At 35.6% G+C, this 22028-nt stretch overlaps 1 protein-coding gene across 1 annotated transcript in view; it reads left to right on the top strand.

The window, feature by feature from the left end:
• The window catches only part of Cbp53E (Calbindin 53E), a 295119-nt gene that overhangs the window by 224842 nt on the left and 48249 nt on the right, over nucleotides 1–22028 (top strand). Inside the window, 1 exon segment of the mRNA XM_067117208.1 lies at nucleotides 20238–20267. Coding sequence (XP_066973309.1) covers nucleotides 20238–20267 — 30 coding nt within the window.

Genomic DNA, 22028 nt, shown 5'->3' with positions numbered 1-22028 from the left:
TTATTATTTTTATATTATCACAACCTTCGTCATCATTCTGGGCACCATTATTTGTTGTGGTAGCTACCACAGGACTTGTAGATTCGTTGATGGTGCCATTACCATTAGTTTAACCTGATATAATCCCATGATTTAACTTGATATAATCCATGATTTAACTTGATATAATCCCATGATTTAACTTGATATAATCCCATGATTTACCGTAATTATACAAAGGGGAGGGAATTTGTACATAATTTTCCAGAAAACTTGAAACATTGTGGTCAGCAATGTAAATGGCTATGTACACTCGTAAACTCACGAGAGAGAGAGAGAGAGAGAGAGAGAGAGAGAGAGAGAGAGAGAAGAAGAAGAAGAAGAAGAATTTCCAGCATGGTTTTATATATATATATATATATATATATATATATATATATATATATATATATATATATATATATATATATATATATATATATATATATATATATATATATATACATACACAGACTCAAGGTTGTAATTTAAAGAAAGCACATCACAATCCCTCCACGAAAACTTTCACCGCGTTATCGAACTTCTTCACAATCACCAGCCACTATGGAAATATCCAAGAAGGGATGACGTGTGTATTTTTTCATGTGGCTGAGAGGCCGGGACGGGCATTTTTATACAAAGAGAACTTGACCCTACAAGTAAAGGTGAAACCTAAGTTTTTCCCAAGCAAAGAAAACCCCCAACTCTTAAGAAAGAAAAGAGAGTCAGGTTGGACTCTTATTATTATTATTATTATTATTATTATTATTATTATTATTATTATTATTATTATTATTATTATTATTATTATTATTATTAAAGTGTGGGAACAGAAAAAATAATCTAGGGTTAGTTAGGTAATTATTATTATTATGCGGATCCAGTCATATTACCTTTCTTCCATCGTACTTTCCAACCTCTCCTGACAATTGTTCCATAGTGCAACTGCTTTGAGGTTTTCCTCCCGTTACACCTTTCAAACCTACCTACTCTCAGTTTCCTTTCCAGCGCTGAATGCCCTCGTAGGTCCCAGTGCTTGGGAGAAGCAAGCCCCGGTTAATAAGGGTTCTAAGGCTTCATTCACTGAACGGCGCCCTGCTTGCGCATTCCGACCGACTGTGATATTTGCTTGGTTCGTGCTTGCCTCCTGAGTCATGCTTGTTAATTAATAATACTTTTTCTGTCCGCCATCATATCTTAAAAACTACTGAGGCTAGAGGGCTTCAATAGGTATGTTGATCATCCACCCTCCAATCATCAAACAGACCAAATTGCAGCCCTCTAGCCTCAGTAATTTTTATTTTATTTAAGAATAAAGTTAGCCATATTCTTGCTTCTGGCAACGATATAGGATAGGCCACCACCGAGCCGTGGTTAAAGTTTCATGGGGCGCGGCTCATACAGCATTATGCCGAGACCACCAAAAGACTGTCGATGGCCTTGATTATAGCCTGTAGCGGCTGTACAGAAAACTCGATTGCGCCGAAGAAACTTCGGCGAATTTTTTACTTGTTTTTACTTTTCTGATAGCTGATCTCTTCTTTCTGGAGTCCCTGTTACCTTCTGTTATTCCTTTCAAATGACGAAAGGTAACTGGAAAGGTAACTGGGTTTTTTTTCCCCCTTCAGCCTGAAGGAAAATAAAAACGTTTTAAAAATCTCAATTTCCACCTCATCAGCTAATCAAATTCCGGTCTTGTAGCGGGTAGTGCCGTCCGTCAGTGCACCTCACGCGGTGCACTGTAGGCATCACCTGAGGTTCTATGCAACGTCCCTTCGGCCCCTAGCTGCAACCTCTTTCATTCCATTTACTGTACCTCCATTCATATTCTCTTTCTTCCTTGTTATCCACCCTCTCCTAACAGTTGTTCTACAGTGCAACTGCGAAGTTTTCTCATGTTACACCATTCCAGTCTACCTACTTACTGTCAGTTTCCGTTTCAGCGCTTAATGACCTCATAGGTCCCAGGACTTGGCCTTTGGCCTAAATATTATATTCCAGTCCATATTTCAACTCCGTTCGTGACCAGCAGCTGACGATCACTCTTTGTGTTTCTAGAGAGGAAGACACTGAGTTGAGTTCAGTGTCACATCTGGTGCCAGTTTTACGATTAGATTATGTGACACTTTTTCTGAATTCTTTCTTGTATATATATAAATATGTATGTATGTGTGTATGTATGTATGTATGTATAAATATACATATATATCTTTGTATCTGTCTGTCTTTTTATCTGTGTATTTGTTCGTTATGAAAATGTATTTAAATATCTCTCTTTGTCTCTCTCTCTCACTCACACACACACATTATATATATATATATATATATATATATATATATATATATATATATATATATATATATATATATATATATATATATATATATATATATATATATATATATATATATATATATATATATATATGCAAATCCACAGAGAGAGAGAGAGAGAGAGAGAGAGAGAGAGAGAGAGAGAGAGAGAGAGAGAAGGATCATAACACTTTCACGTGATAATAGATTTTCAGGTCCGCAACAAAGAGGAAAAATAAGTACCGAGTACAATCGTGCAGTTGTTACACATTTTCACATTGTTCGTGCGTGTGAGAGAGAGAGAGAGAGAGAGAGAGAGAGAGAGAGAGAGAGAGAGAGAGAGAGAGTGAAAGGAAGAAAAGACAACGATAAAGGTCGTGTGATTTAAAGGAACAATAGAAGGAAGGGGGGAAAAGCCCCCCCCCAAAAAAAAAGCGAGCACATTAGGCATAAACTTGAAAGCGACCTGCGACCTACCTGGTGAAGGTAGATAAATCAGATCAATCGCCTTTCCTTTGTTCTATTTTCTTTCTTCTTCTTCTTCTGCGTCTCTCTCTCTCTCTCTCTCTCTCTCTCTCTCTCTCTCTCTCTCTCTCTCTCTCTAGAGTCTCACACACACACGCCCTTTATCGAACTCCCATCATTCAGTGACAAAGGAAGGGGCTTCTTCGGTCCGTGCGTTTGCTTGTTAGTGTAATACACTCAAGCAAACTCACCCACATTCCACTTTCCAATGCGCGAACTCAACAGGTGAGGAGGAGGAGGAGGAGGAGGAGGAGGAGGAGGAGGAGGAAGCCTTCCAAAAGCAGCCGTTGAAATAAGGGGTCTGGTTCTCGGGTGGAAAAGGGGAAGTCGGCTGCGTTTCCTGTCTCGTTTTTTTGTTTTCTTTTTCGTTTTATTTTTCACGGTAGTTCAAGTGTTAGTTTATGCTGTGGCAGGTAAAATGAAAGGCTTGTTATTATTATTATTATTATTATTATTATTATTATTATTATTATTATTATTAGTGTTACTTTAGCCGTAGGTAAAATCAATAATTTATTATTATTATTATTATTATTAAAATCAAAATATTATTATTATTATTATTATTATTATTATTATTATTATTATTAATTATTGTTGTTGTTGTTGTGGCAGGTAAAATGAAAGGCTTATTATTATTATTATTATTATTATTATTATTATTATTATTATTATTATTATTATTATTATTTTCCTTTATTTTTCTCAATAATTCAAGTGTTACTTTAGGCCGTGGTAGGTAAAATCAAAGGCTTATTATTATTATTATTATTATTATTATTATTATTATTATTATTATTATTATTATTATTATTATTCTTTTTCCTTTATTTTTCTCGTAAACTCGAGTGTTATTTAATGCTGTGGCAGGTAAAATCAAAGGATTATTATTATTATTATTATTATTATTATTATTATTATTATTATTATTATTATTATTGTTATTATTATTCATTTATTTTTCTCAATAATTAAAGTGTTACTTTATGCGTGGTAGGTAAAATCAAAGGCACATTATTATTATTATTATTATTATTATTATTATTATTATTATTATTATTATTATTATTATTATTATTATTATTATGTATCAGAGATATTCCCATTCGTCTCGTAGGCATCACAAATAAGTTCAAATTCAGACCAATTCCCATGACACCCTGACTAATGAGTCGCCTCTAAGGCAGGTTATATATTATTGCTGACCTGTCATCACCTCCCCTGCCCCAAAAAAATAAAAAATAAAATTCACCTAAATATGTCGGATGCTTCTTTCAAAGGTAACACCGCTTTGAGTAAATGGGTCTTCGCAGATGTTGGGAAATTGCCCTGGGATGAGTCACCCGCTGGTTTAGTTACTCCAGGGTCTTGCTCTCAAATAAATGCTGGTGACTCAGGTTAGCTCAGAATGAAGTTTTCGTCAATGCTATTGAGACTGCTGAGCATTTCAGGGCCGCGTCTGTTAGATATTCGTCGATCAAATCCTTACAGAGCATCAGATATGGATCGTATTTTGGAAATAGGTATTTGAGGCCACGGCCTAGTTGGCAAAAATATGCAGTGGCGGATGATGTGGATAATTAAGGCACTTATCAGAGTAAATCAAAGAAATTTAAAGGGAAACTTAGCTGAATTTAGTAAGCACCCAGAGGGAGGCTAGTTGTGACGTAAACTACGACGTCAGACTTAATAGCAGGGTTCCCAGTAGTATGATAATGATTATAGAAACATATATTTGACCCTCTTGTACAGTAAGCAATACCTTGAGTAGGACATGCGATAGTTATCGAAATTGTAAGATAATATACTATAAGTGGATGATAATTAAACATTTTTATCTGTACGGTCAAAGTAAATAAATAAAGAAATTGTTAGAGATTTTGTCTAAAGTTGACCGTGTTGAAACTACTGCCTTTTGCTTAGCGCTCGTCGCCTTAATAGACGACCATAGCAGTTGAAACCAAAGATAGAATCATAGATTTGAGTTAAAACACAAAAAATACGACGCTTTCTATAGAAAGTGTCATTATCATTGAAAGCAGCGACTGTATTATGTTCATAGCGCCGAGGTCATTCATAAAATAGAAGCATGACTGCGTCAGATTCCAGGCTTGGAGGCAAATCAGTGTTGAGAATGACGATAATATTACGGTTTCCATTGGTGATACCAAGGTTAATGAATAAGGATTTGGTATATATGCAAATGACAATATTGTAGCAAAGGAGTTTGGTAAATATACATATGACAGTGTTACTATTTTCGTTGTGTTTACTTTGACTATAGGAATACATAGCAATTACGACGCAATTTCTTTTTACCCTTTCACTATCAGTTATACAAAACCTTTGGAATTGGTGAAATACAATCATATTGAGATAGATGAAAATTGAAAGAATAACTTAAAATCCATAAAAAAATAAATAAATAGATAAAACCGGGAATACGTAGACTCGCTGACAACCACTCAACAACCCTGCAACAAACATTAGTGCCAGTTTCAAGTAAATGAAACGAGTGAAGGAAACAACAAAACTGACACAGAACCACACAAATAAAATAATGAAGGGGGAGTATCGTGCTACACCAAGCACTGTGGATTTATTATGGGATTAATCATGCATGAAGGAAGTTTAGGCTAGAACGCGTGCCTTATGTTACGTTCTGGGAAGACTAAGCCGGTACACGTGAACCGGGACTCTTGAGGAGACAGTATGAAGCAACGGAAACTCCAGAGTAACAATGGTTTTCACAGAGTGTTACTGTAAGACTTGGTGCATCTTTCATGTTGAAGGGAACGTGAATTGCGCCATGCAACTGTATTACACAGTTCATATTCTCATTTGATGTCCACTCCCTTATTGTACTCTACTTAGAGACATGGCTCATCGAAAAGATGAGAGAGAGAGAGAGAGAGAGAGAGAGAGAGAGAGAGAGAGAGAGAGAGAATTCCAGAGAGAGAGTGTAGGGTGTCAGTCTGTGTTTGTGTGAAACAGCTTAAATATCAGTCTTACTGCTCGTACTACAGTAGTCCAGCCTAAACTATCAAAGTCTTACTCCTCCCTTGTGCTGACAGTCCAGCCTAAACTGTCAAAATCTTACTCCTCTCCTTGTGCTGACAGTAGTCAGCCTAAACTATCAAAGTCTTAGTCCAGCTTTAAACTAGCAGTCTAACCTCTCCTTGTGCTTACAGTAGTCCAGCTTAAACTGTCAAAATCTTACACCTCTCCTTGTGCTTACAGTAGTCCAGCTTAAACTAGCAGTCTTACTCTCGTTGTGCTTACAGTAGTCCAGCTTAAACTATCAAAGTCTTACTCCTCTCCTTGTGCCTACAGTAGTCCAGCCTAAACTGTCAAAGTCTTCCTCCTCTCCTTGTGCTGACAGTAGTCCAGCCTAAACTGTCAAAGTCTTCCTCCTCTGCTTGTGCTGACAGTAGTCCAGCCTAAACTGTCAAAGTCTTCCTCCTCTCCTTGTGCTGACAGTAGTCCAGCTTAAACTGTCAAAGTCTTACTCCTCTCCTTGTGCTGACAGTAGTCCAGTTTAAACTATCAAAGTCTTACTCCTCTCCTTGTGCTTAAAGTAGTCCAGCTTAAACTATCACGTGCTATTTTCCCAAGGGTCGCCCAGAGGTAATGTTTGTCCAGTTTATCTCAGTTCCCTCCCCTGCCCCTCATCATTATCTCATTTGCATATGGAACCTCCTAAATTTCCATGAAGGTATCATTTATCAATCCACCCCGCCATCTGACTCATCATATTCTTCATAAAGATTTATTTTCGTATTAATAGACAAATACTAAGACAAAAAAAGTAGTAATATAAACGGATTGCTTATCAGTCTCATAGGTCCCAGTGCTTGGTCTATGGCCTAAATTTTTTATCCCCCCTCCCCGAAAAAGTGAGAATTTTTCTTCTGACAGAAATTTATGGAAGATTTAAAATTCAGCGACTATCCATTGGGATTTACTTAAGGATTTCCAAGATTAAATAATTGTATCCGTACTAATATCTTGAACTCTCTTGTTATGCTAAGGTGTTACTTCCGTTTTATTAGTTTTCTGAAAAGAAAACTATTGTGCCGGCTTTGTCTGTCCGTCCTCACTTTTTTCTGTCCGCCCTCAGATCTTAAAAACTGCTGAAGCTAGAGGGCTGCAAATTGGTATGTTGATCATCCACCCTCCAATCATCAAACATACCAAATTGCAGCCAATTAGCCTGAGTAGTTTTTATTTCATTTAAGGTTAAATTTAGTCTTGATCGTGAGTCTGGCGCTGTCATAGGTGCCAACAACCCAGGCTACCACCGGGCCGCGTCCGAACGTTTCATGGGCCGCGGCTAAGAGTTTCATGGGCTGTGGCTGAGAGCTTCATAAAGCAATTTATGCTGTACAGAAAACTCGATTGCGCCGAAGAAACTTCGGCGCATTTTTTACTTGTTAATTAAATCTTACCTGCTGTACGTGAAGACCTGGAAGATTACACAGCAGACATGATCAGTCCTCAGAGGAGTGAAGGAAAGAAAACCAGATGGATAATTAATAGAGTTAATAACATATAATAACTACGTATGTGATAATAATTAAGGCAAATAAACCATAGCTGAAGAAGAAAGATAGTGACAGAAGAACGCCCCTGCTTGTCTCATCGGAGTCTCTGGCAAAAGCACAGTATAAAATCCTTGAGACAGAATTTTGCGACAAACCGTTTCAAACCTGACTCAAAAACAGTGGAGATAAACCTCTGTAGTGAAAGGAAGGCTCGTCATACCCAAAAAGACAAAGAGAGGAACTATCTTAAAGAAATCGAATTCCTTTCGAGAATTCTTGTTTGGAAAGAAAACACGAGATGAATACTCTGAGATGAATGGATGCTGCATAAACGTTTTTGAAGGAATTCGTCAAAGATTCAGCGAATGTGTGAATAAGCGAATGATTATGAGCGAGCTCTTTGGTGTAGCCGAAAGGAGGAGATAATTGTTAGATTCTGAATTGAAACGATGGAAGATGAAATAAACGAATTTGATTATCTCAAGGCTGCTTTCACGGGCGTTCGTTCATTATCTCAAAATGCAAACTTGAAATAAGGGATGATAGAAATTACGTTCTCCGTTTTAGTGAAAGGAGATGTTTATCTCTTTAGCTGACAGATGATCATTAGGAGATAAACTGAGGGGTTATATTCAAACGACAGGATTCCCTCTTGGTAATTTTTTAAGGTCCATAATTATTAAAATAATACTGAGAAACGGGTTGTTATATATAGCCTATGTTATTAATGTTCTCGTTAAATCGTATGAAACTCCATGGCCTAAACTCTCTCTCTCTCTCTCTCTCTCTCTCTCTCTCTCTCTCTCTCTCTCTCTCTCTCTCTCTCTCTCTCTCTGATTTCTGTTATTGCTACTGAAACGGCTTCGATCTTCATCATCTTCTTCCTCTTTCTCTTTATTCCTCCTCCTCCTCCTCCTACTACTATTCCTCCTTCTTTCCCTTCTGCTGTTCATCCTTCTTCCTTCTGCTATTCTTCTTCTTCCTGCCCCTCCTCCTGCTTCCTCCTCCTTCTCATTCTGCAATTCCTTCTTCTTCCCTTTCTGCTGTTCATCCTTCTTCCTTCTTCTTCTCCTGCTATTCCTCCTTCTTCCTCTTCTGCTGTTTGTCCTTCCTCCTCCTCCTCCTCCTCTTCTTCCTCCTCCTCTTTTACTCCATCTGGACCAAGAGCACAACTTCCGAAACTTTAAAATCCCATTTCACTGCTGCTCGAGCAACAACTGGCATTATTATCTGAATAAATCCCCCTCTGAGCCTCGTAATTCTCGCTCCCCTAACGGATTTCCAGGAAGTTTGGCCAATCCCTCCTGGAATCTCTCCTGGAATCCCTCCTGGAATCCCACCTGGGAACACTCCTGGAATCCATCCTGGGAACCCTCCAGGATTCCCTCCTGGAAACACCTCTGGAATCCCTCTTGGGAACCCTCCTGGAATCCCACCTGGGAACACTCCTGGAAGCCCTCCTGGAATCCATCCTGGGAACCCTCCTGGAATCCCTCCTGGAATCCTTCCTGGGAACCCCCTTGGAATCCCACCAGGGAATATTCCTGGAATCCCTCCTGGGAAACCTCCTGGAATCCCTCATGGAGACTCTCCTGGAATCCCTCCTGAAATATATACTGGAAACCCTCCTGGAAACCTTCCTGGAATCCATCCTTGAACCCCTCTTGGAATCCATCCTGGAACCCCTCCTGGAATTCCTCCTGGAACCCCTCCTGGAATGCCTCCTGGAACCCCTCCTGGAATCCCTCGCCAAACTTCCATAGATGATCTCCCGAAAGCCTCTACCAACACCTTCCCCTGCATGCTGACAGGATCTGGGAAAATCCCGTCCGTGTTTGACAGATCACCGACGATTTTCCTTATTTGTTTCTTTATTCGGATGAGGACGTTTTCCAGTCTTCAGAAGTCATGAAGAGAGTTTATTTTCTTCTCCTAACAAACTGACAATATACGTTTTTATTAATCAACAGTTGTCTTACGAATGAGAGCAGTACTTGCTTATTATTATTATTATTATTATTATTATTATTATTATTATTATTATTATTATACAGGTATGACAGGCAATGTAGGGTGAAAGGCGGTGGTGGGCCAATATGCAGAGCAGCTGCTCTCTACCTGCATTGGCAGACAACATTATATTTGCATTTAGCTTCCGCGGGTTTATTCAGAGAAGATGATTCCTCACTTTCCCCTTTTGCTATTTTTTGCTGGGCCTTTTCCTGCCCCTCGTAAATGCGTTTGCATTATTTACTCCCGTTTTATCTTCTTTTGGAGGTCGAATGAATTCTTGGGCTGAATATCGTTCGAGTGGTTTCTCTCGTTATTTATTTGGTCAGATTTGTGGGTGTGCTGTTGAATGAATTTTTGTTTTTTGTTTTTTTTTGTTTTTTGTCACTGGAACGTAATTCCGGTGTTTTGTGGTTTTGTAAGATGGAACTTTATGTAAATGTGTGTGTGTATGTATATATATATATATATATATATATATATATATATATATATATATATATATATATATATATATATATATATATATATATATATGTATATATATATACACATATACATATACATACATATACATTATATATATATAATTATATACACACATATACATATATACACATACATACATAGACACATATACATATACAAATATATATCCTTTCTACTGCTGCTTAAGCTATTGAGTCATCGGACATGTCTCTTCCATCGCTAAGTTGGCAAAATCCAAGCTCATTTCCTTGCGTAACCGGGAATGTTTTTGTAAGATTTCTTTTGCCTGTCTCAGTCGTTACACACACAAAAAAAAAGTAAATAAAACATGTTAAATTCGACCTACGTGGATCGTATTCAACAACTCTCGGCTGTCTTTAGTGACGTCCAAACTAATATGTTAATCTAAGTTTACATTCGGTTGAAAATAAAATCAAAATTAAAAAAATAAATTCGTAATCGTCATTAATGTTTCAGAGTAACTTAACGAGAACTTGTAAGAATCGCTAATCGACCATCTTCAGGAGTACTGTAATGAATCCTCAAACAAATTACATATTTTGATTAATATGATTACCAACCCGCAATCTACTCTCGTTAAAAATACACACTTTTCGTTCAAACTCCTTCAGAGGACTCGATCGTTAGGCAGTTCTAAGGCCACACACCCGACATTAAACTGTTATAATAGCCTAAACTGCGAGAGAAATTACGCAGATGTTCTGGCGTGACATCTGTTCGAACACCTGACGTGGAACCGTGAAGTTATTTGGACTATTTCCAAGCTCCTTTTTCGCTTTTTTCTGTGTCATACTTCCTCCGCCATGTCTCGTCCTAAGCCCTTTAATAGATCGTTTAAGTTCTCTTCAGCCCCTTGTAGGTTTAAATAGAACCACTTGATTAAAAGGATGATTGTTCCTGTCTCGTCTTCAGCGGGAAATAAAGTAAACCAACTCCATGTTAAAGTTCCCAGCTCTGGTTATTGTTAAGTTTCCGTCGATATGCAAGATGCATAGCATTACTACCCTCATACAATTCTTCTTGTATTTTAATCATTTACTCGTATTTTTGTATATCTCTTTATTAATTTTGTAATTCTATTTTTTTATAAGTGATCTCTTCTTTCTGTATTTCCCATTACTTTCTGTCACTTCTTCCAAATGAACACAATATTCTTTGGAAGCTTGAATTTCAAATCAATGTCCCCTGTGGTGGGCTTGTTCCATATGAATACGGTTCATCTTCTGAATAATAATAATAATAATAATAATAATAATAATAATAATAATAATAATAATATAATAATATATTATTATTATTATTATTATTATTATTATTATTATTATTATTATTATTATTTCCTCTTGTATATTATTTCAGTTCAGTACTCTGAAGTTTTCTATCAGACTGTGTTATTATCGTCATTTAGGGCCATTTTTGTCTAACTTCAACGTAAAAAAACAAATAAACTCGATCTTTCGTATTCTAATGGAAATATCCCTTGATCAAACATTGGGCCAATAGGCTGCGTTTTGTCAGAAAACACAGGATAAAAAAAACCGCTACCCTGTGTTTCCGCAACAAACGAAGATTCTGTAAACACAGTTTTAGTTTTTTGTAAAAGAAAACTATTGCGCCGGCTTTGTCTGTCCGTCCGCACTTTGTTCTGTCCGCACTTTTCTGTCCGCCTTCAGATCTTAAAAACTACTGAAGCTAGAGGGTTGCGAATTGGTATGTTGATCATCCACCCTCCAATCATCAAGCATACCAAATTGCAGCCCTCTAGCCTCAGTAGTTTTTATTTAAGGTTAAAGTTAACCTTGATCGTGCTTCTGGCAACGATATAGATAGTCCACTACCGAGCTGTGGTTAAAGTTTCACGGGCCGCGGCTCATACAGCATTATACCGTGACCACCGAAAGATAGATCTATCCTCAGTGGCCTTGCTTATACGCTGTAGCGGCTGTACAGAAAACTCGATTGAGCCGAAGAAACTTCGGCGCGTTTATTCTTGTTTGGTTTCTAAGTATAACCAGCATACCAGAAGCGATCTGTGCTTTGCTGACAAAGCGCAAACGACGAAAATCATCTGTGGTTAGGATTCTGTTAGGGAAACGTTAACGAGCAGACGTCATATTATTATTATTATTATTATTATTATTATTATTATTGCTTCGGCTGCATTTATTTTGTCCGCTGTAGGAGGGATCGCTTGAAGCTCCTGGTATCTTCACTTGTTCTTGCTGAAGGGTCCTGCAGTCTTAAATTCGTATAATTTGGCAGCAGACCCTCTTTTAAACAGGTTTTATTGAATATTATTGCTGCTTCAGCTGCATTTATTATTATTATTATTATTATTATTATTATTATTATTATTATATTATTATTTTGTTATTATTATTATTATTATTATTATTATTCAGGAGATGAACCCTATTCAAATGGATGGACTTGAAATTCAAGCTTCTACCATTATTATTATTATTATTATTATTATTATTATTATTATTATTATTATTCAGAAACCTCTTATGGAACAAGCTTCTAAAGATTGACTTGAAATTCAAGCTTAAGGATTATTATTATTATTATTATTATTATTATTATTATTATTATTATTATTATTATTATTATTATTATTATTATTCAGAAGATGAACCCTATTCATATGGAACAAGCCCACCACAGCGGCCATTGTCTTGAAATTCAAGCTTCTAAGATTATTATTATTATTATTATTATTGTTATTATTATTATTATTATTATTATTATTATTATTATTATTATTATTCAGAGATAAACCCTATTCATATGGAAAGAGCCCACCACATTGACTTGAAATTCAAGCTTCTATTTATTATTATTATTATTATTATTATTATTATTATTATTATTATTATTATTATTATTATTATTATTATTATTCCTGAACCTATTCTTATGGAACAAGCTTCCACCAGGGGCCATTGACTTGAAATTCAAGCTTCTAAGGATTATTATTATTATTATTATTATTATTATTATTATTATTATTATTATTATTATTATTATTATTATTATTATTATTATTCAGGAGATGAACCCTATTCATGTGGAACAAGCCTACCACCACAAGGGCCATTGACTTGAAATTCAACCTTCTAAAGAATACAATGTTCATTAGAAAGAAGTAACAGAAGGTAATGGGAAATACAGAATGAAGAGATCAGTTATTAAAAACTAAAAAAAAAATAAAATAAATCAATACATAAACAGATAAAAATGTGAGTAAATTATTAAAATACAAGGAGAAGAGTATTACGTTAGTAAGGCATTGCATCTTCGCTTGAACTTTCCAAGTTCCAATCACACGACATCCCCAGGGGATTTCAGACTCGTCTTGCATATCGAAGGAACTTAATAACCAGAGAAGGACATTTCAGCAAAGAGTTGGTTTATCTTATTCTCCGAAGAAAAGACAGGACCAATCATCTTTGTAATGAAATGGTTCCCTTTAAGCTTACTAGCATCCCATCCAATTCATATTTTCTGCCTGAATCCATGTCATGATATTTTCATTCCTGTAATGGTTTCCGCCGATATTCTGCTAAGGGTTTCATCAAAGGCTTTTTTAAAGCGATATTTATTTCCTTGTCCTTCTTAGTTATTCCTAGTGCAAGCCATATTCTTTGGGAGCTTGAATTTCAAGTCAGTGACCCCTTTGGTGGGCTTGTTCCATATGAATAGGGTTCATCTTTTGATTAATAATAATAATAATAATAATAATAATAATAATAATAATAATAATAATAATAATAATAATAGTTATTATTATTGTATGACGGTTAAATCCTTAAGGATTCTTTCACGTCTCGGCTTCAAGGTCAGAAAATGAAATATGGGATTACACAAAAATCTTACAGCAAAAAAAAAAATTAAATAAAATAAAAAAAGTAAAATAATTCACCTTTGTTGGTGACGTGAGATTTCGTCGTCTCCAAAATTTCCCGCAAAAATGTGATTGACTTTTCTAGTCTTTTTTTTTTTGGGGGGGGCGCATTTCACCACATGGGTTGTCATTGACCTTTGCCCTGACCTCTGCCAGATCCCAGACATGGTCAGAGCTCCGTGTGACATGATGTATTCAGGATGTATTCCTGTTGTTGTTGGAGCTGTTGTTGTAGTCTGTTGTTGTAGTCTGTTGTTGGATTAGCCGGGCTTGTACTAAGAGAGAGAGAGAGAGAGAGAGAGAGAGAGAGAGAGAGAGAGAGAGAGAGAGAGAGAGAGAGAAAAGGAAAGTATAAATATAAAGACTTGGATGAAAGGGCAGTATGTCAGAGAAGATCTGTTAGAGAGACAGAGAGAGAGAGAGAGAGAGAGAGAGAGAGAGAGAGAGAGAGAGAGAGAGAGAGAGAGACTTGACCCCCCAAAAAAGATGTAGACTCGCCCGTCAAAGGAATGAGGTTTTTATGTATAATGAAAAAAGGGAAACAGTGAGAGAATTCCAGAGCTCGGTAGAAAGGGGAAAGGAACAGTCGCCGAACCTTCGCAAGGAAGGCGTTTGTTACCTTGCAGGTTGCTTCATTGTATCTCTTCGCCATATGTTTCATTCATTATATCTCTTCAGTTTGTTCCGTCATATCTCTTCAGTGGTGTTTATTGTATCCATTCCACAGGAGCTTCATTGTATCTCTCCATAGAGTGTTTCATCATTTATCATACTTTTTCAGTGGTTTCATTATATCTCTTCAGTAGGCTCTTCATTGTATCCCTCCATAGGGTGTTTCATCATTCATCATACTTCTTCAGTGGTTTCATTGTTTCTCTTCAGTAGGTGCTTCATTGTATCTCTTTATAGGGTGTTTCATCATCCATCATACTTCAGTGATTTTATTGTATCTCTTCAGTGGGTGCTTCATTGTATCTCTCCATAGGGTGTCTCATCATCCATCATACTTCTTCGGTGGTTTCACTGTATCTCTTCAGTAGTTGCTTCATTGTATCTCTCCATAGGATGTTTCATCATCCATCATATTTCTTCAGTGGTTTCTCTTCTCTTCAGCAGTCAGTTCATTGTATCTCTTCAGTGGGTGCTTCATTATATCTGTATAAGTGCATCATCATAACTCCTTAAGTTCCTCTCTCATGTTATTAATCAAACGCTGGAACATAAGTATATTAAAGATTAATTTTAACAACCAAACCGATAAATATCTTTGAAAATTATTCTCTTTTTAGTTTATTGTAAGAGAAAACTGTTGTGCCGGCTTTGTCTGTCCGTCCGCACTTTATTCTGTCCGCACTTTTCCCTCCGCCCCCAGATCTTTAAAACTACTGAGGCTAGAGGGCTGCAAATTGCTATGTTGATCATCCACCCTCCAATCATCAAACATGCCAAATTGCAGCCCTCTAACCTCAGTAGTTTTTATTTTATTTAAGGTTAAAGTTAGCCACAATCGTGCTTCTGGCAACGATACAGGATAGGCCACCACTTGTCCGTGGTTAAAGTTTCATGGGCCGCTGCTCATACAGCATTATACCGAAACCACCAAAAGATAGATCTGTTTATGGTGGCCTTGATTATACGCTGTTCAGAAAACTATTTACTCGGCGCATTTTTTACTTGTTTCAGGTAGCTGTTTCAGGTAGCGATCTCAGGCACGAGAGAGAGAGAGAGAGAGAGAGAGAGAGAGAGAGAGAGAGAGAGAGAGAGACAGAGAGAGAGAGACCTTAAAGAATGACATTTTTAAAAGGTTAATCCGATGAAAAACAGATTCGATAAATTCACAGGCTAATCACGCAGCAGTCAGCAGATTGCATCTGGCGAACATCTTCTCGAGCGAAAAAGCGAAAAGTAGCGCAATTTTCTCTTGACATTTCGCCTGCGTATCACGCTTTGAAATGCCACTGCAAAAACTGGAACGCAAATCTTTCGAGTCATACGTTGTATCAGCTTTCTTTAACCATTCGAGGGGATGAAATATTTATACGAGTCACTGAGGAGGCGACATCCATCCCAATATTCGACCCCGCAGATGTTCGCTGCTTGAAATATCCGATTTAATCCAATGTAAACATCCCGGCGAACCCTTGCTTGATTCGCTAAAGTGAGCATGAGTCCAGAAACACCCAGTTAAATCAGGAAGGATTTGACGTTGGCAGGAGCAGCGAACGTTCGTTTGTTTTGACGTAAAAGGATCAAAACGTTTCAGAAATTTATTATTTACTATTTTTTTTTAAACATTAGAAGTCTTGCTATTGTACATTTCCGCTTTGTAAAGTGAATAATGAATTTCACTCGGAATGCGTTGAGTGGTTTGCCATTTCAAGGTGAATGCGCTACCAGTATTCAATGTTAATTTTTTTTTTTTCATAATCATTTGTTTTATCGTTTCGTTATCAGTTCAGTGGTTTAGAAAACCTTTTTTGTCTGTTAAAAAAAAAATTATGCACTTTGTAACAGAGGTCAAAGTAAAATATCAAACAGTAGAGAGACTTTGTTTTTAAAGCATCTACTGTAGTTAGTTATAATAGTATTTAGAAAAAAAAGATTAATGAAAACGTGGACATTAAGGAAGAGTTCTTAATAAAAAAAAATTTTTTTCTAATAAATAAATAAATATATATATTTTTATATATATATAAATGTTTGTGTATTTAAGTGTAACAGACACACACAATATATATTGTTTGTTTTTGTGTATATATATATATATATATATATATATATATATATATATATATATATATATATATATATATATATATATATTTAAATATATATATACATACATACATATATATATGTTGTTATATATATATATATATATATATATATATATATATATATATATATATATATATATATATATATATATATATATATATATATATATATATATATATATATATATATATATATATATATATATATAATATAGTATAATAAAATAACATCCTATCTTGTCGATATCCTTACACCTTTTGGATACGTTTGTCATTAAAAAGCCTTACACCCAAATGAAGAAATCCTATGGCCCACGGCAGGATTCGAACTTAGCCATGGTACACCTGGGTAATGTTACTTTTAAACACTCACTTAAACTCTAAAGCTCTATGATTTGTATGTATGAACATGAGTAGAGTTGAATCCTTGGTGGGGGAGGCAGTTATGGTGAGCCTAACTCTGACATATCATGCATGAAAAAGTATACCTTAGTTTTACCAGACCACTGAGCTGACTAACAGCTCTCCTAGGGCTGGCCCGAAGGATTAGACTTATTTAACGTGGCTAAGAACCAATTGGTTACTTAGCAACGGGACCTACAGCTTATTGTGGAATCCGAACCACATTATATCATGCATGGAATCGAATCTTGCCTTGGACGCTAGGATTTCTTCATTTGGGTTTGAGGCTTTGTAGTAGACAAAAAGTGTGAGGATTGTTTGGGCTTAAGGCTTTGTAGTAAACAAAAGTTAAGGCTTTGTAATTGAGGATTATTAGTAAACAAAAGTGTTATTTGGGAATTATTTTGGGTTTGATTATTTGGTTTTGTAATAAACAAAAAGTGTGAGGATTATTTGATTATTTGGGCAGAATATTTGGGTTTAAGGTTTTGTAATAAACAAAAAGAGTGAGGATTATTTGGGCTTAAGGCTTTATAGTGAACAGGAAGTGTGAGGATTATTTGGGTTTAAGGCTTTATAGTAAACAAAAAGTGTGAGGATAATTTGGTTTTAAGGTTTTGTAGTAAACAAAAAGTGTGAGGATTATTTGGGGTTAAGGCTTTGTAGTAAACAAAAAGTGTGAGGATTATTTGGGTTTAAGGCTTTGTAGTAAACAAAAAGTGTGAGGATTATTTGGGTTTAAGGCTTTGTAGTAAACAAAAAGTGTGAGGATTATTTGGGTTTAAACAAAAGTGCTTTTTGGGCTAAGGCTAGTAAACAAAAGTGTGAGGATTTTTTGGGTTTAAATCGTTGTAGTAAACAAAAAGTGTGAGATTATTTGGATTACTTGAGGTTTAAGGCTTTTCTAGTAAACAAAAAGTGTGAGGATTTTTTGGGTTTAAATCGTTGTAGTAAACAAAAAGTGTGAGGATTACTTGGGTTTAAGGCTTTTCTAGTAAACAAAAAGTGTGAGGATTTTTGGTTTTAAAACAAAAGGTGAGGGATTATTTGGGCTCTATAGTAAACAAAAGTGTCAGGATTGTTTGGGTTTAAGGATTTTTGTAGTAAAACAAAAAGTGTGAGGATTGTTTGGGTTTAAGGCTTTGTAGTAAACAAAAAGTTATTTGGGGCTTAAGGCTTTGTAAACAAAAGTGGGATTATTTAGGTGGTTTTTGGGGTTTTAAGGCTTTCTAGTAAACAAAAAGTGTGAGGATTGTTTGGGTTTAAGGCTTTGTAGTAAACAAAAAGTGTGAGGATTATTTGGGTTTAAGGCTTTGTAGTAAACAAAAAGTGTGAGGATTATTTGGGGTTTAAGGCTTTCTAGTAAACAAAAAGTGTGAGGATTGTTTGGGTTTAAGGCTTTGTAGTAAACAAAAGTGTAGTGAACAAAAGTGTGAGGATTTTTATTTGGGTTTAAAGTAAACAAAAAGTGTGTAGTTATTTGGGTTTAACAAACAAAGTGTGAGGATTTTTAGATTTAAATCTTTGTAGTAAACAAAAAGTGTAAGGGAATCGGGGACTCAAAAGGCCATTGTGGCTAATACAAACATATTTGGTAAAATATAAATGTATTTGTTAGTCCATGTAACTCTTATTTTATCTCTTTAAATACTGTAACAACAAAAAGTATTAGATTGGATGTTCTTAGGCTTCAGACGCTTGTAGACCACTTCAGGATAATAAAACTGTTATTTTGAGAACTGTCATTACACTGTTGACAGGAATATACTGACAAGAAATTTATTGTTGGTGTTTACTTTTTATGTTGTTGTTGAGTGCTCACCTTTTACCAGAAGAAAGTAATGGAAGCAAAATTTCCCAGTACTGATAACAGCTGGTGGGTCTTACCCTCTTTGAAATCTACCAGTGTATTTTCTTCCTCTTCTACCTCCTCCTTCGCTGGGAACGGATACAGAGTTTAGAGAAGAAGAGTCTAACATTAAGGATATGTTTATTGTTAGTCAACTTGATGTTCCTCTCTCTCTCCTTAAGAACAGTTAATTCGACCTGAAAATCTAATTCTGAAGTTGAAGTAATAGATTTATAGAGGATATGATAGTTTTTTCAACAGTAGTAATGGACTTCCCTTGCTCGTTATTTAGTATTTACTGATATGTAAGATAATTTAATAACATACTATAAAAACACTCCTGTTAAGGTCATTTAGTAAGGTCAAAAACCAACAGTTTGTATTCCGAAGGCATTTTTAACTTCAAGGCATTTTTAACATCAAAGCCTTTTTAACTTTAAGGCATTTTTAACTTCAGTGCCTTTTTAACATCAAGGCCTTTTTAACTTCAAGGACTTTTTAAATCAAGGCCTTTGAAACTTTAAGGCATTTTTAATTCCAAGGCATTTTTAACATCAAGGTCAGACTGCAAAAAAAAATCCGAATTCTGTTTTTTTAGGTCTTGCTTTGATGGACGGACGTAATATAGACAGACATTATAAAAAAAAAAAGTCCAAAATATACAGCGAAGGACGAGAGGGGGATAATACTGTTGCTTGGTTTCACAAATAATCATCATCCATTAATCTTCCCTGTTCGTTTTTAGGTTTGTAAATAGCGTGTAAATTTGTGTCTATAGATATATGTATACTTGTACATAGGAGTAGTGTGAACTACGTTGTGTAAATATCACCTCAAGGACTCAAGAGCACTTTCCAGGACTTTCATGCCTTGCACAGGGCGTTGGAAGTTGGCCCCCGATGCTTCTTCTTCTTCTTCTTTTTATTCTGCTTTTTTTATATAAAATGTTTTTTTAAACCTTCAGCTACAGCTGGACTTCCGCAGAATCCGAAGCCTCTTCTTCTTCTTCTTAAAGTTGCCATCAGTATTCAGTAACTCCTTTTGAGATGAATTTCCTGACTTATCTATTTATCATGCTTCTGTGTCATTGCTTAATTTTTTTTTTTTTAATGTCCCAGGAGGACAGGTAAAAATCGACCTATGTGCCAATGCTTGTATTATATTCCAGAGACTTTGTCTGCCAATTCTCGGCTCTGTAGCAAAAGCAGATGAAGTTGAGAGAGCGAGAACTTGACTTTTGTTTCACTATTTTCAGCTGTGCTTCGAAGCAGGACTTGGAAGCACAGTCGATAGCCTCATCCATTTAAAAAAAAAAAAAAAACACACACGCACACAAAAGATCCTTTGGTAAACGAAACCTCTCCCATGATTTTATTCCACAGGGCGCGGCTTCAATGCCTTTCGGAGGAATGGTAAAATCCTTTTGTAGAAGTAGATCCTGATTTCCATCTTCCTGCCAGACTGCATCCTCCAATAAAGCTTGAATTTTCATGAAAGAAATAAGCCTCAGATCTGTCGTTATTATTTTTATTATTATTATTATTATTATTATTATTCTCATTATTATCGTTATTACAGACGCTACCCTACTTACGAACATTCGACTTACAAACATTCAGAGACACAAACAAATGAAATTGCAAATTAAAATTGCGTTCAGAGCACTCCCTTTGCCACCCTTCAGTTCAGAGTTTGTTTTGTGTGCCTATTCCGTACATACAGTACTGTATGTACAGTGTAGTACAGTGTAGTTTGTTTTAGGATGAAAAAACATACAGTACTGTATTGATTTCATATCTTACTATACTTAACATACAAACGGCCATCCGGAACACATCTCATTTGTAAGTAGGGTGGTGTCTATATTACTGTACACCAAGAGTTAATGGGGTTGTTAGCTAGATGTTATGGCAAGAGTGAGTTACTCGGCTGACTAGGGTGTATAAGGTAAGCCTGAATGAGAGAAATGTTCCAGGGGAATGTGCGAGAAGAATGACTGCTCATTTTCAAGACGGAGAAGGTTGTAGTGTTGATTGAATGAATTAGATCAAAACAACATTATATGTATACCAGAAGGGTTGTAGGTAAGGGTTTCTGACTAGGAGAGTTAAACAGATAACAGAGAGACAGTTAATGGAACAGTTTAGAGAGAGGTTAAAGGAATAAAAGAGAACTGGGGGAGAAAATTTAATAGAATTGGTAGAAATGAGCTGTAGTGGTGGGAATATCATTTATGTGGTGGTATAGGAAGCAGATTCCCGAGATGTATGCTAGTATTGCAACAGCCCCTGTTTTTTTGCCATGCACCTTTGTGACAAGAATGACTGGCCTGAGTGACAAGAGTGTTAGAAAGGAAGGGTCTTGATAGTCAGGAAAGGCAAGAATGCTAGTAAGGATTAGGGGCTGATGTAGTACAATGTCAGGGGGTAGAAGTGTTGCTGTTGAGGTTTCCCTTAATAATTATAGAAACACTGCTTTGGTGACATTTGTTTTGGTTTTCAAATTTAACAAATTCCATAGGAAATGGATTATTATTATTATTATTATTATTGTTATTATTATTATTATTATTATTATTATTATTATTATTATTATTATTATTATTATTATTATTATTATTATTATTAAAAACCTTCAAATAAATCTGAGGCTGTTTCTTCGGAACTCACTGGTCTCTATTATGACCGTTACTGTTACTATTATTACTATTATTATCATCATTATTATTACCACTTCTGATACTTACAGCCCATCACATAGGGGAATCTATGTGACCTGAAAAAATCATATGCATCTTCCTATGAGTTTCAGTGAAGCTTTTTTTTTATATATACTGTATATACATACGTATATTTCCCGCTCTCTTTTTTAACCCATAGTTCTACTCACCCAAATATATATTTATATATATTTTTTCACATACCGTCAGAGTTGTAGTAGAGCTAAAGGACTGTCATAGACCGAAGCTGGTTTTGTGGAAATATGAGAATGCATGGTCGCTTCCGTTCTAACTTAGCTCGAGTTTCCACCTGATGATCACGAATAGTGTTTTCTTTCTAGTGTTTTAAGGGACAAAGATAACATAGCTATGATATCGCTTTGATCCAAAAAATATTTTCTTTTTATTTCTTTTTTTGGATCCAATGCTTTGATCAAAAAAAAATTTTTTTGTA

Source organism: Macrobrachium rosenbergii, chromosome 2, assembly GCF_040412425.1.
Source record: "Macrobrachium rosenbergii isolate ZJJX-2024 chromosome 2, ASM4041242v1, whole genome shotgun sequence".
NCBI classification, from domain to species: Eukaryota; Metazoa; Arthropoda; class Malacostraca; order Decapoda; family Palaemonidae; genus Macrobrachium; species Macrobrachium rosenbergii.
This window is presented reverse-complemented; position numbering and strand designations above follow the sequence as displayed.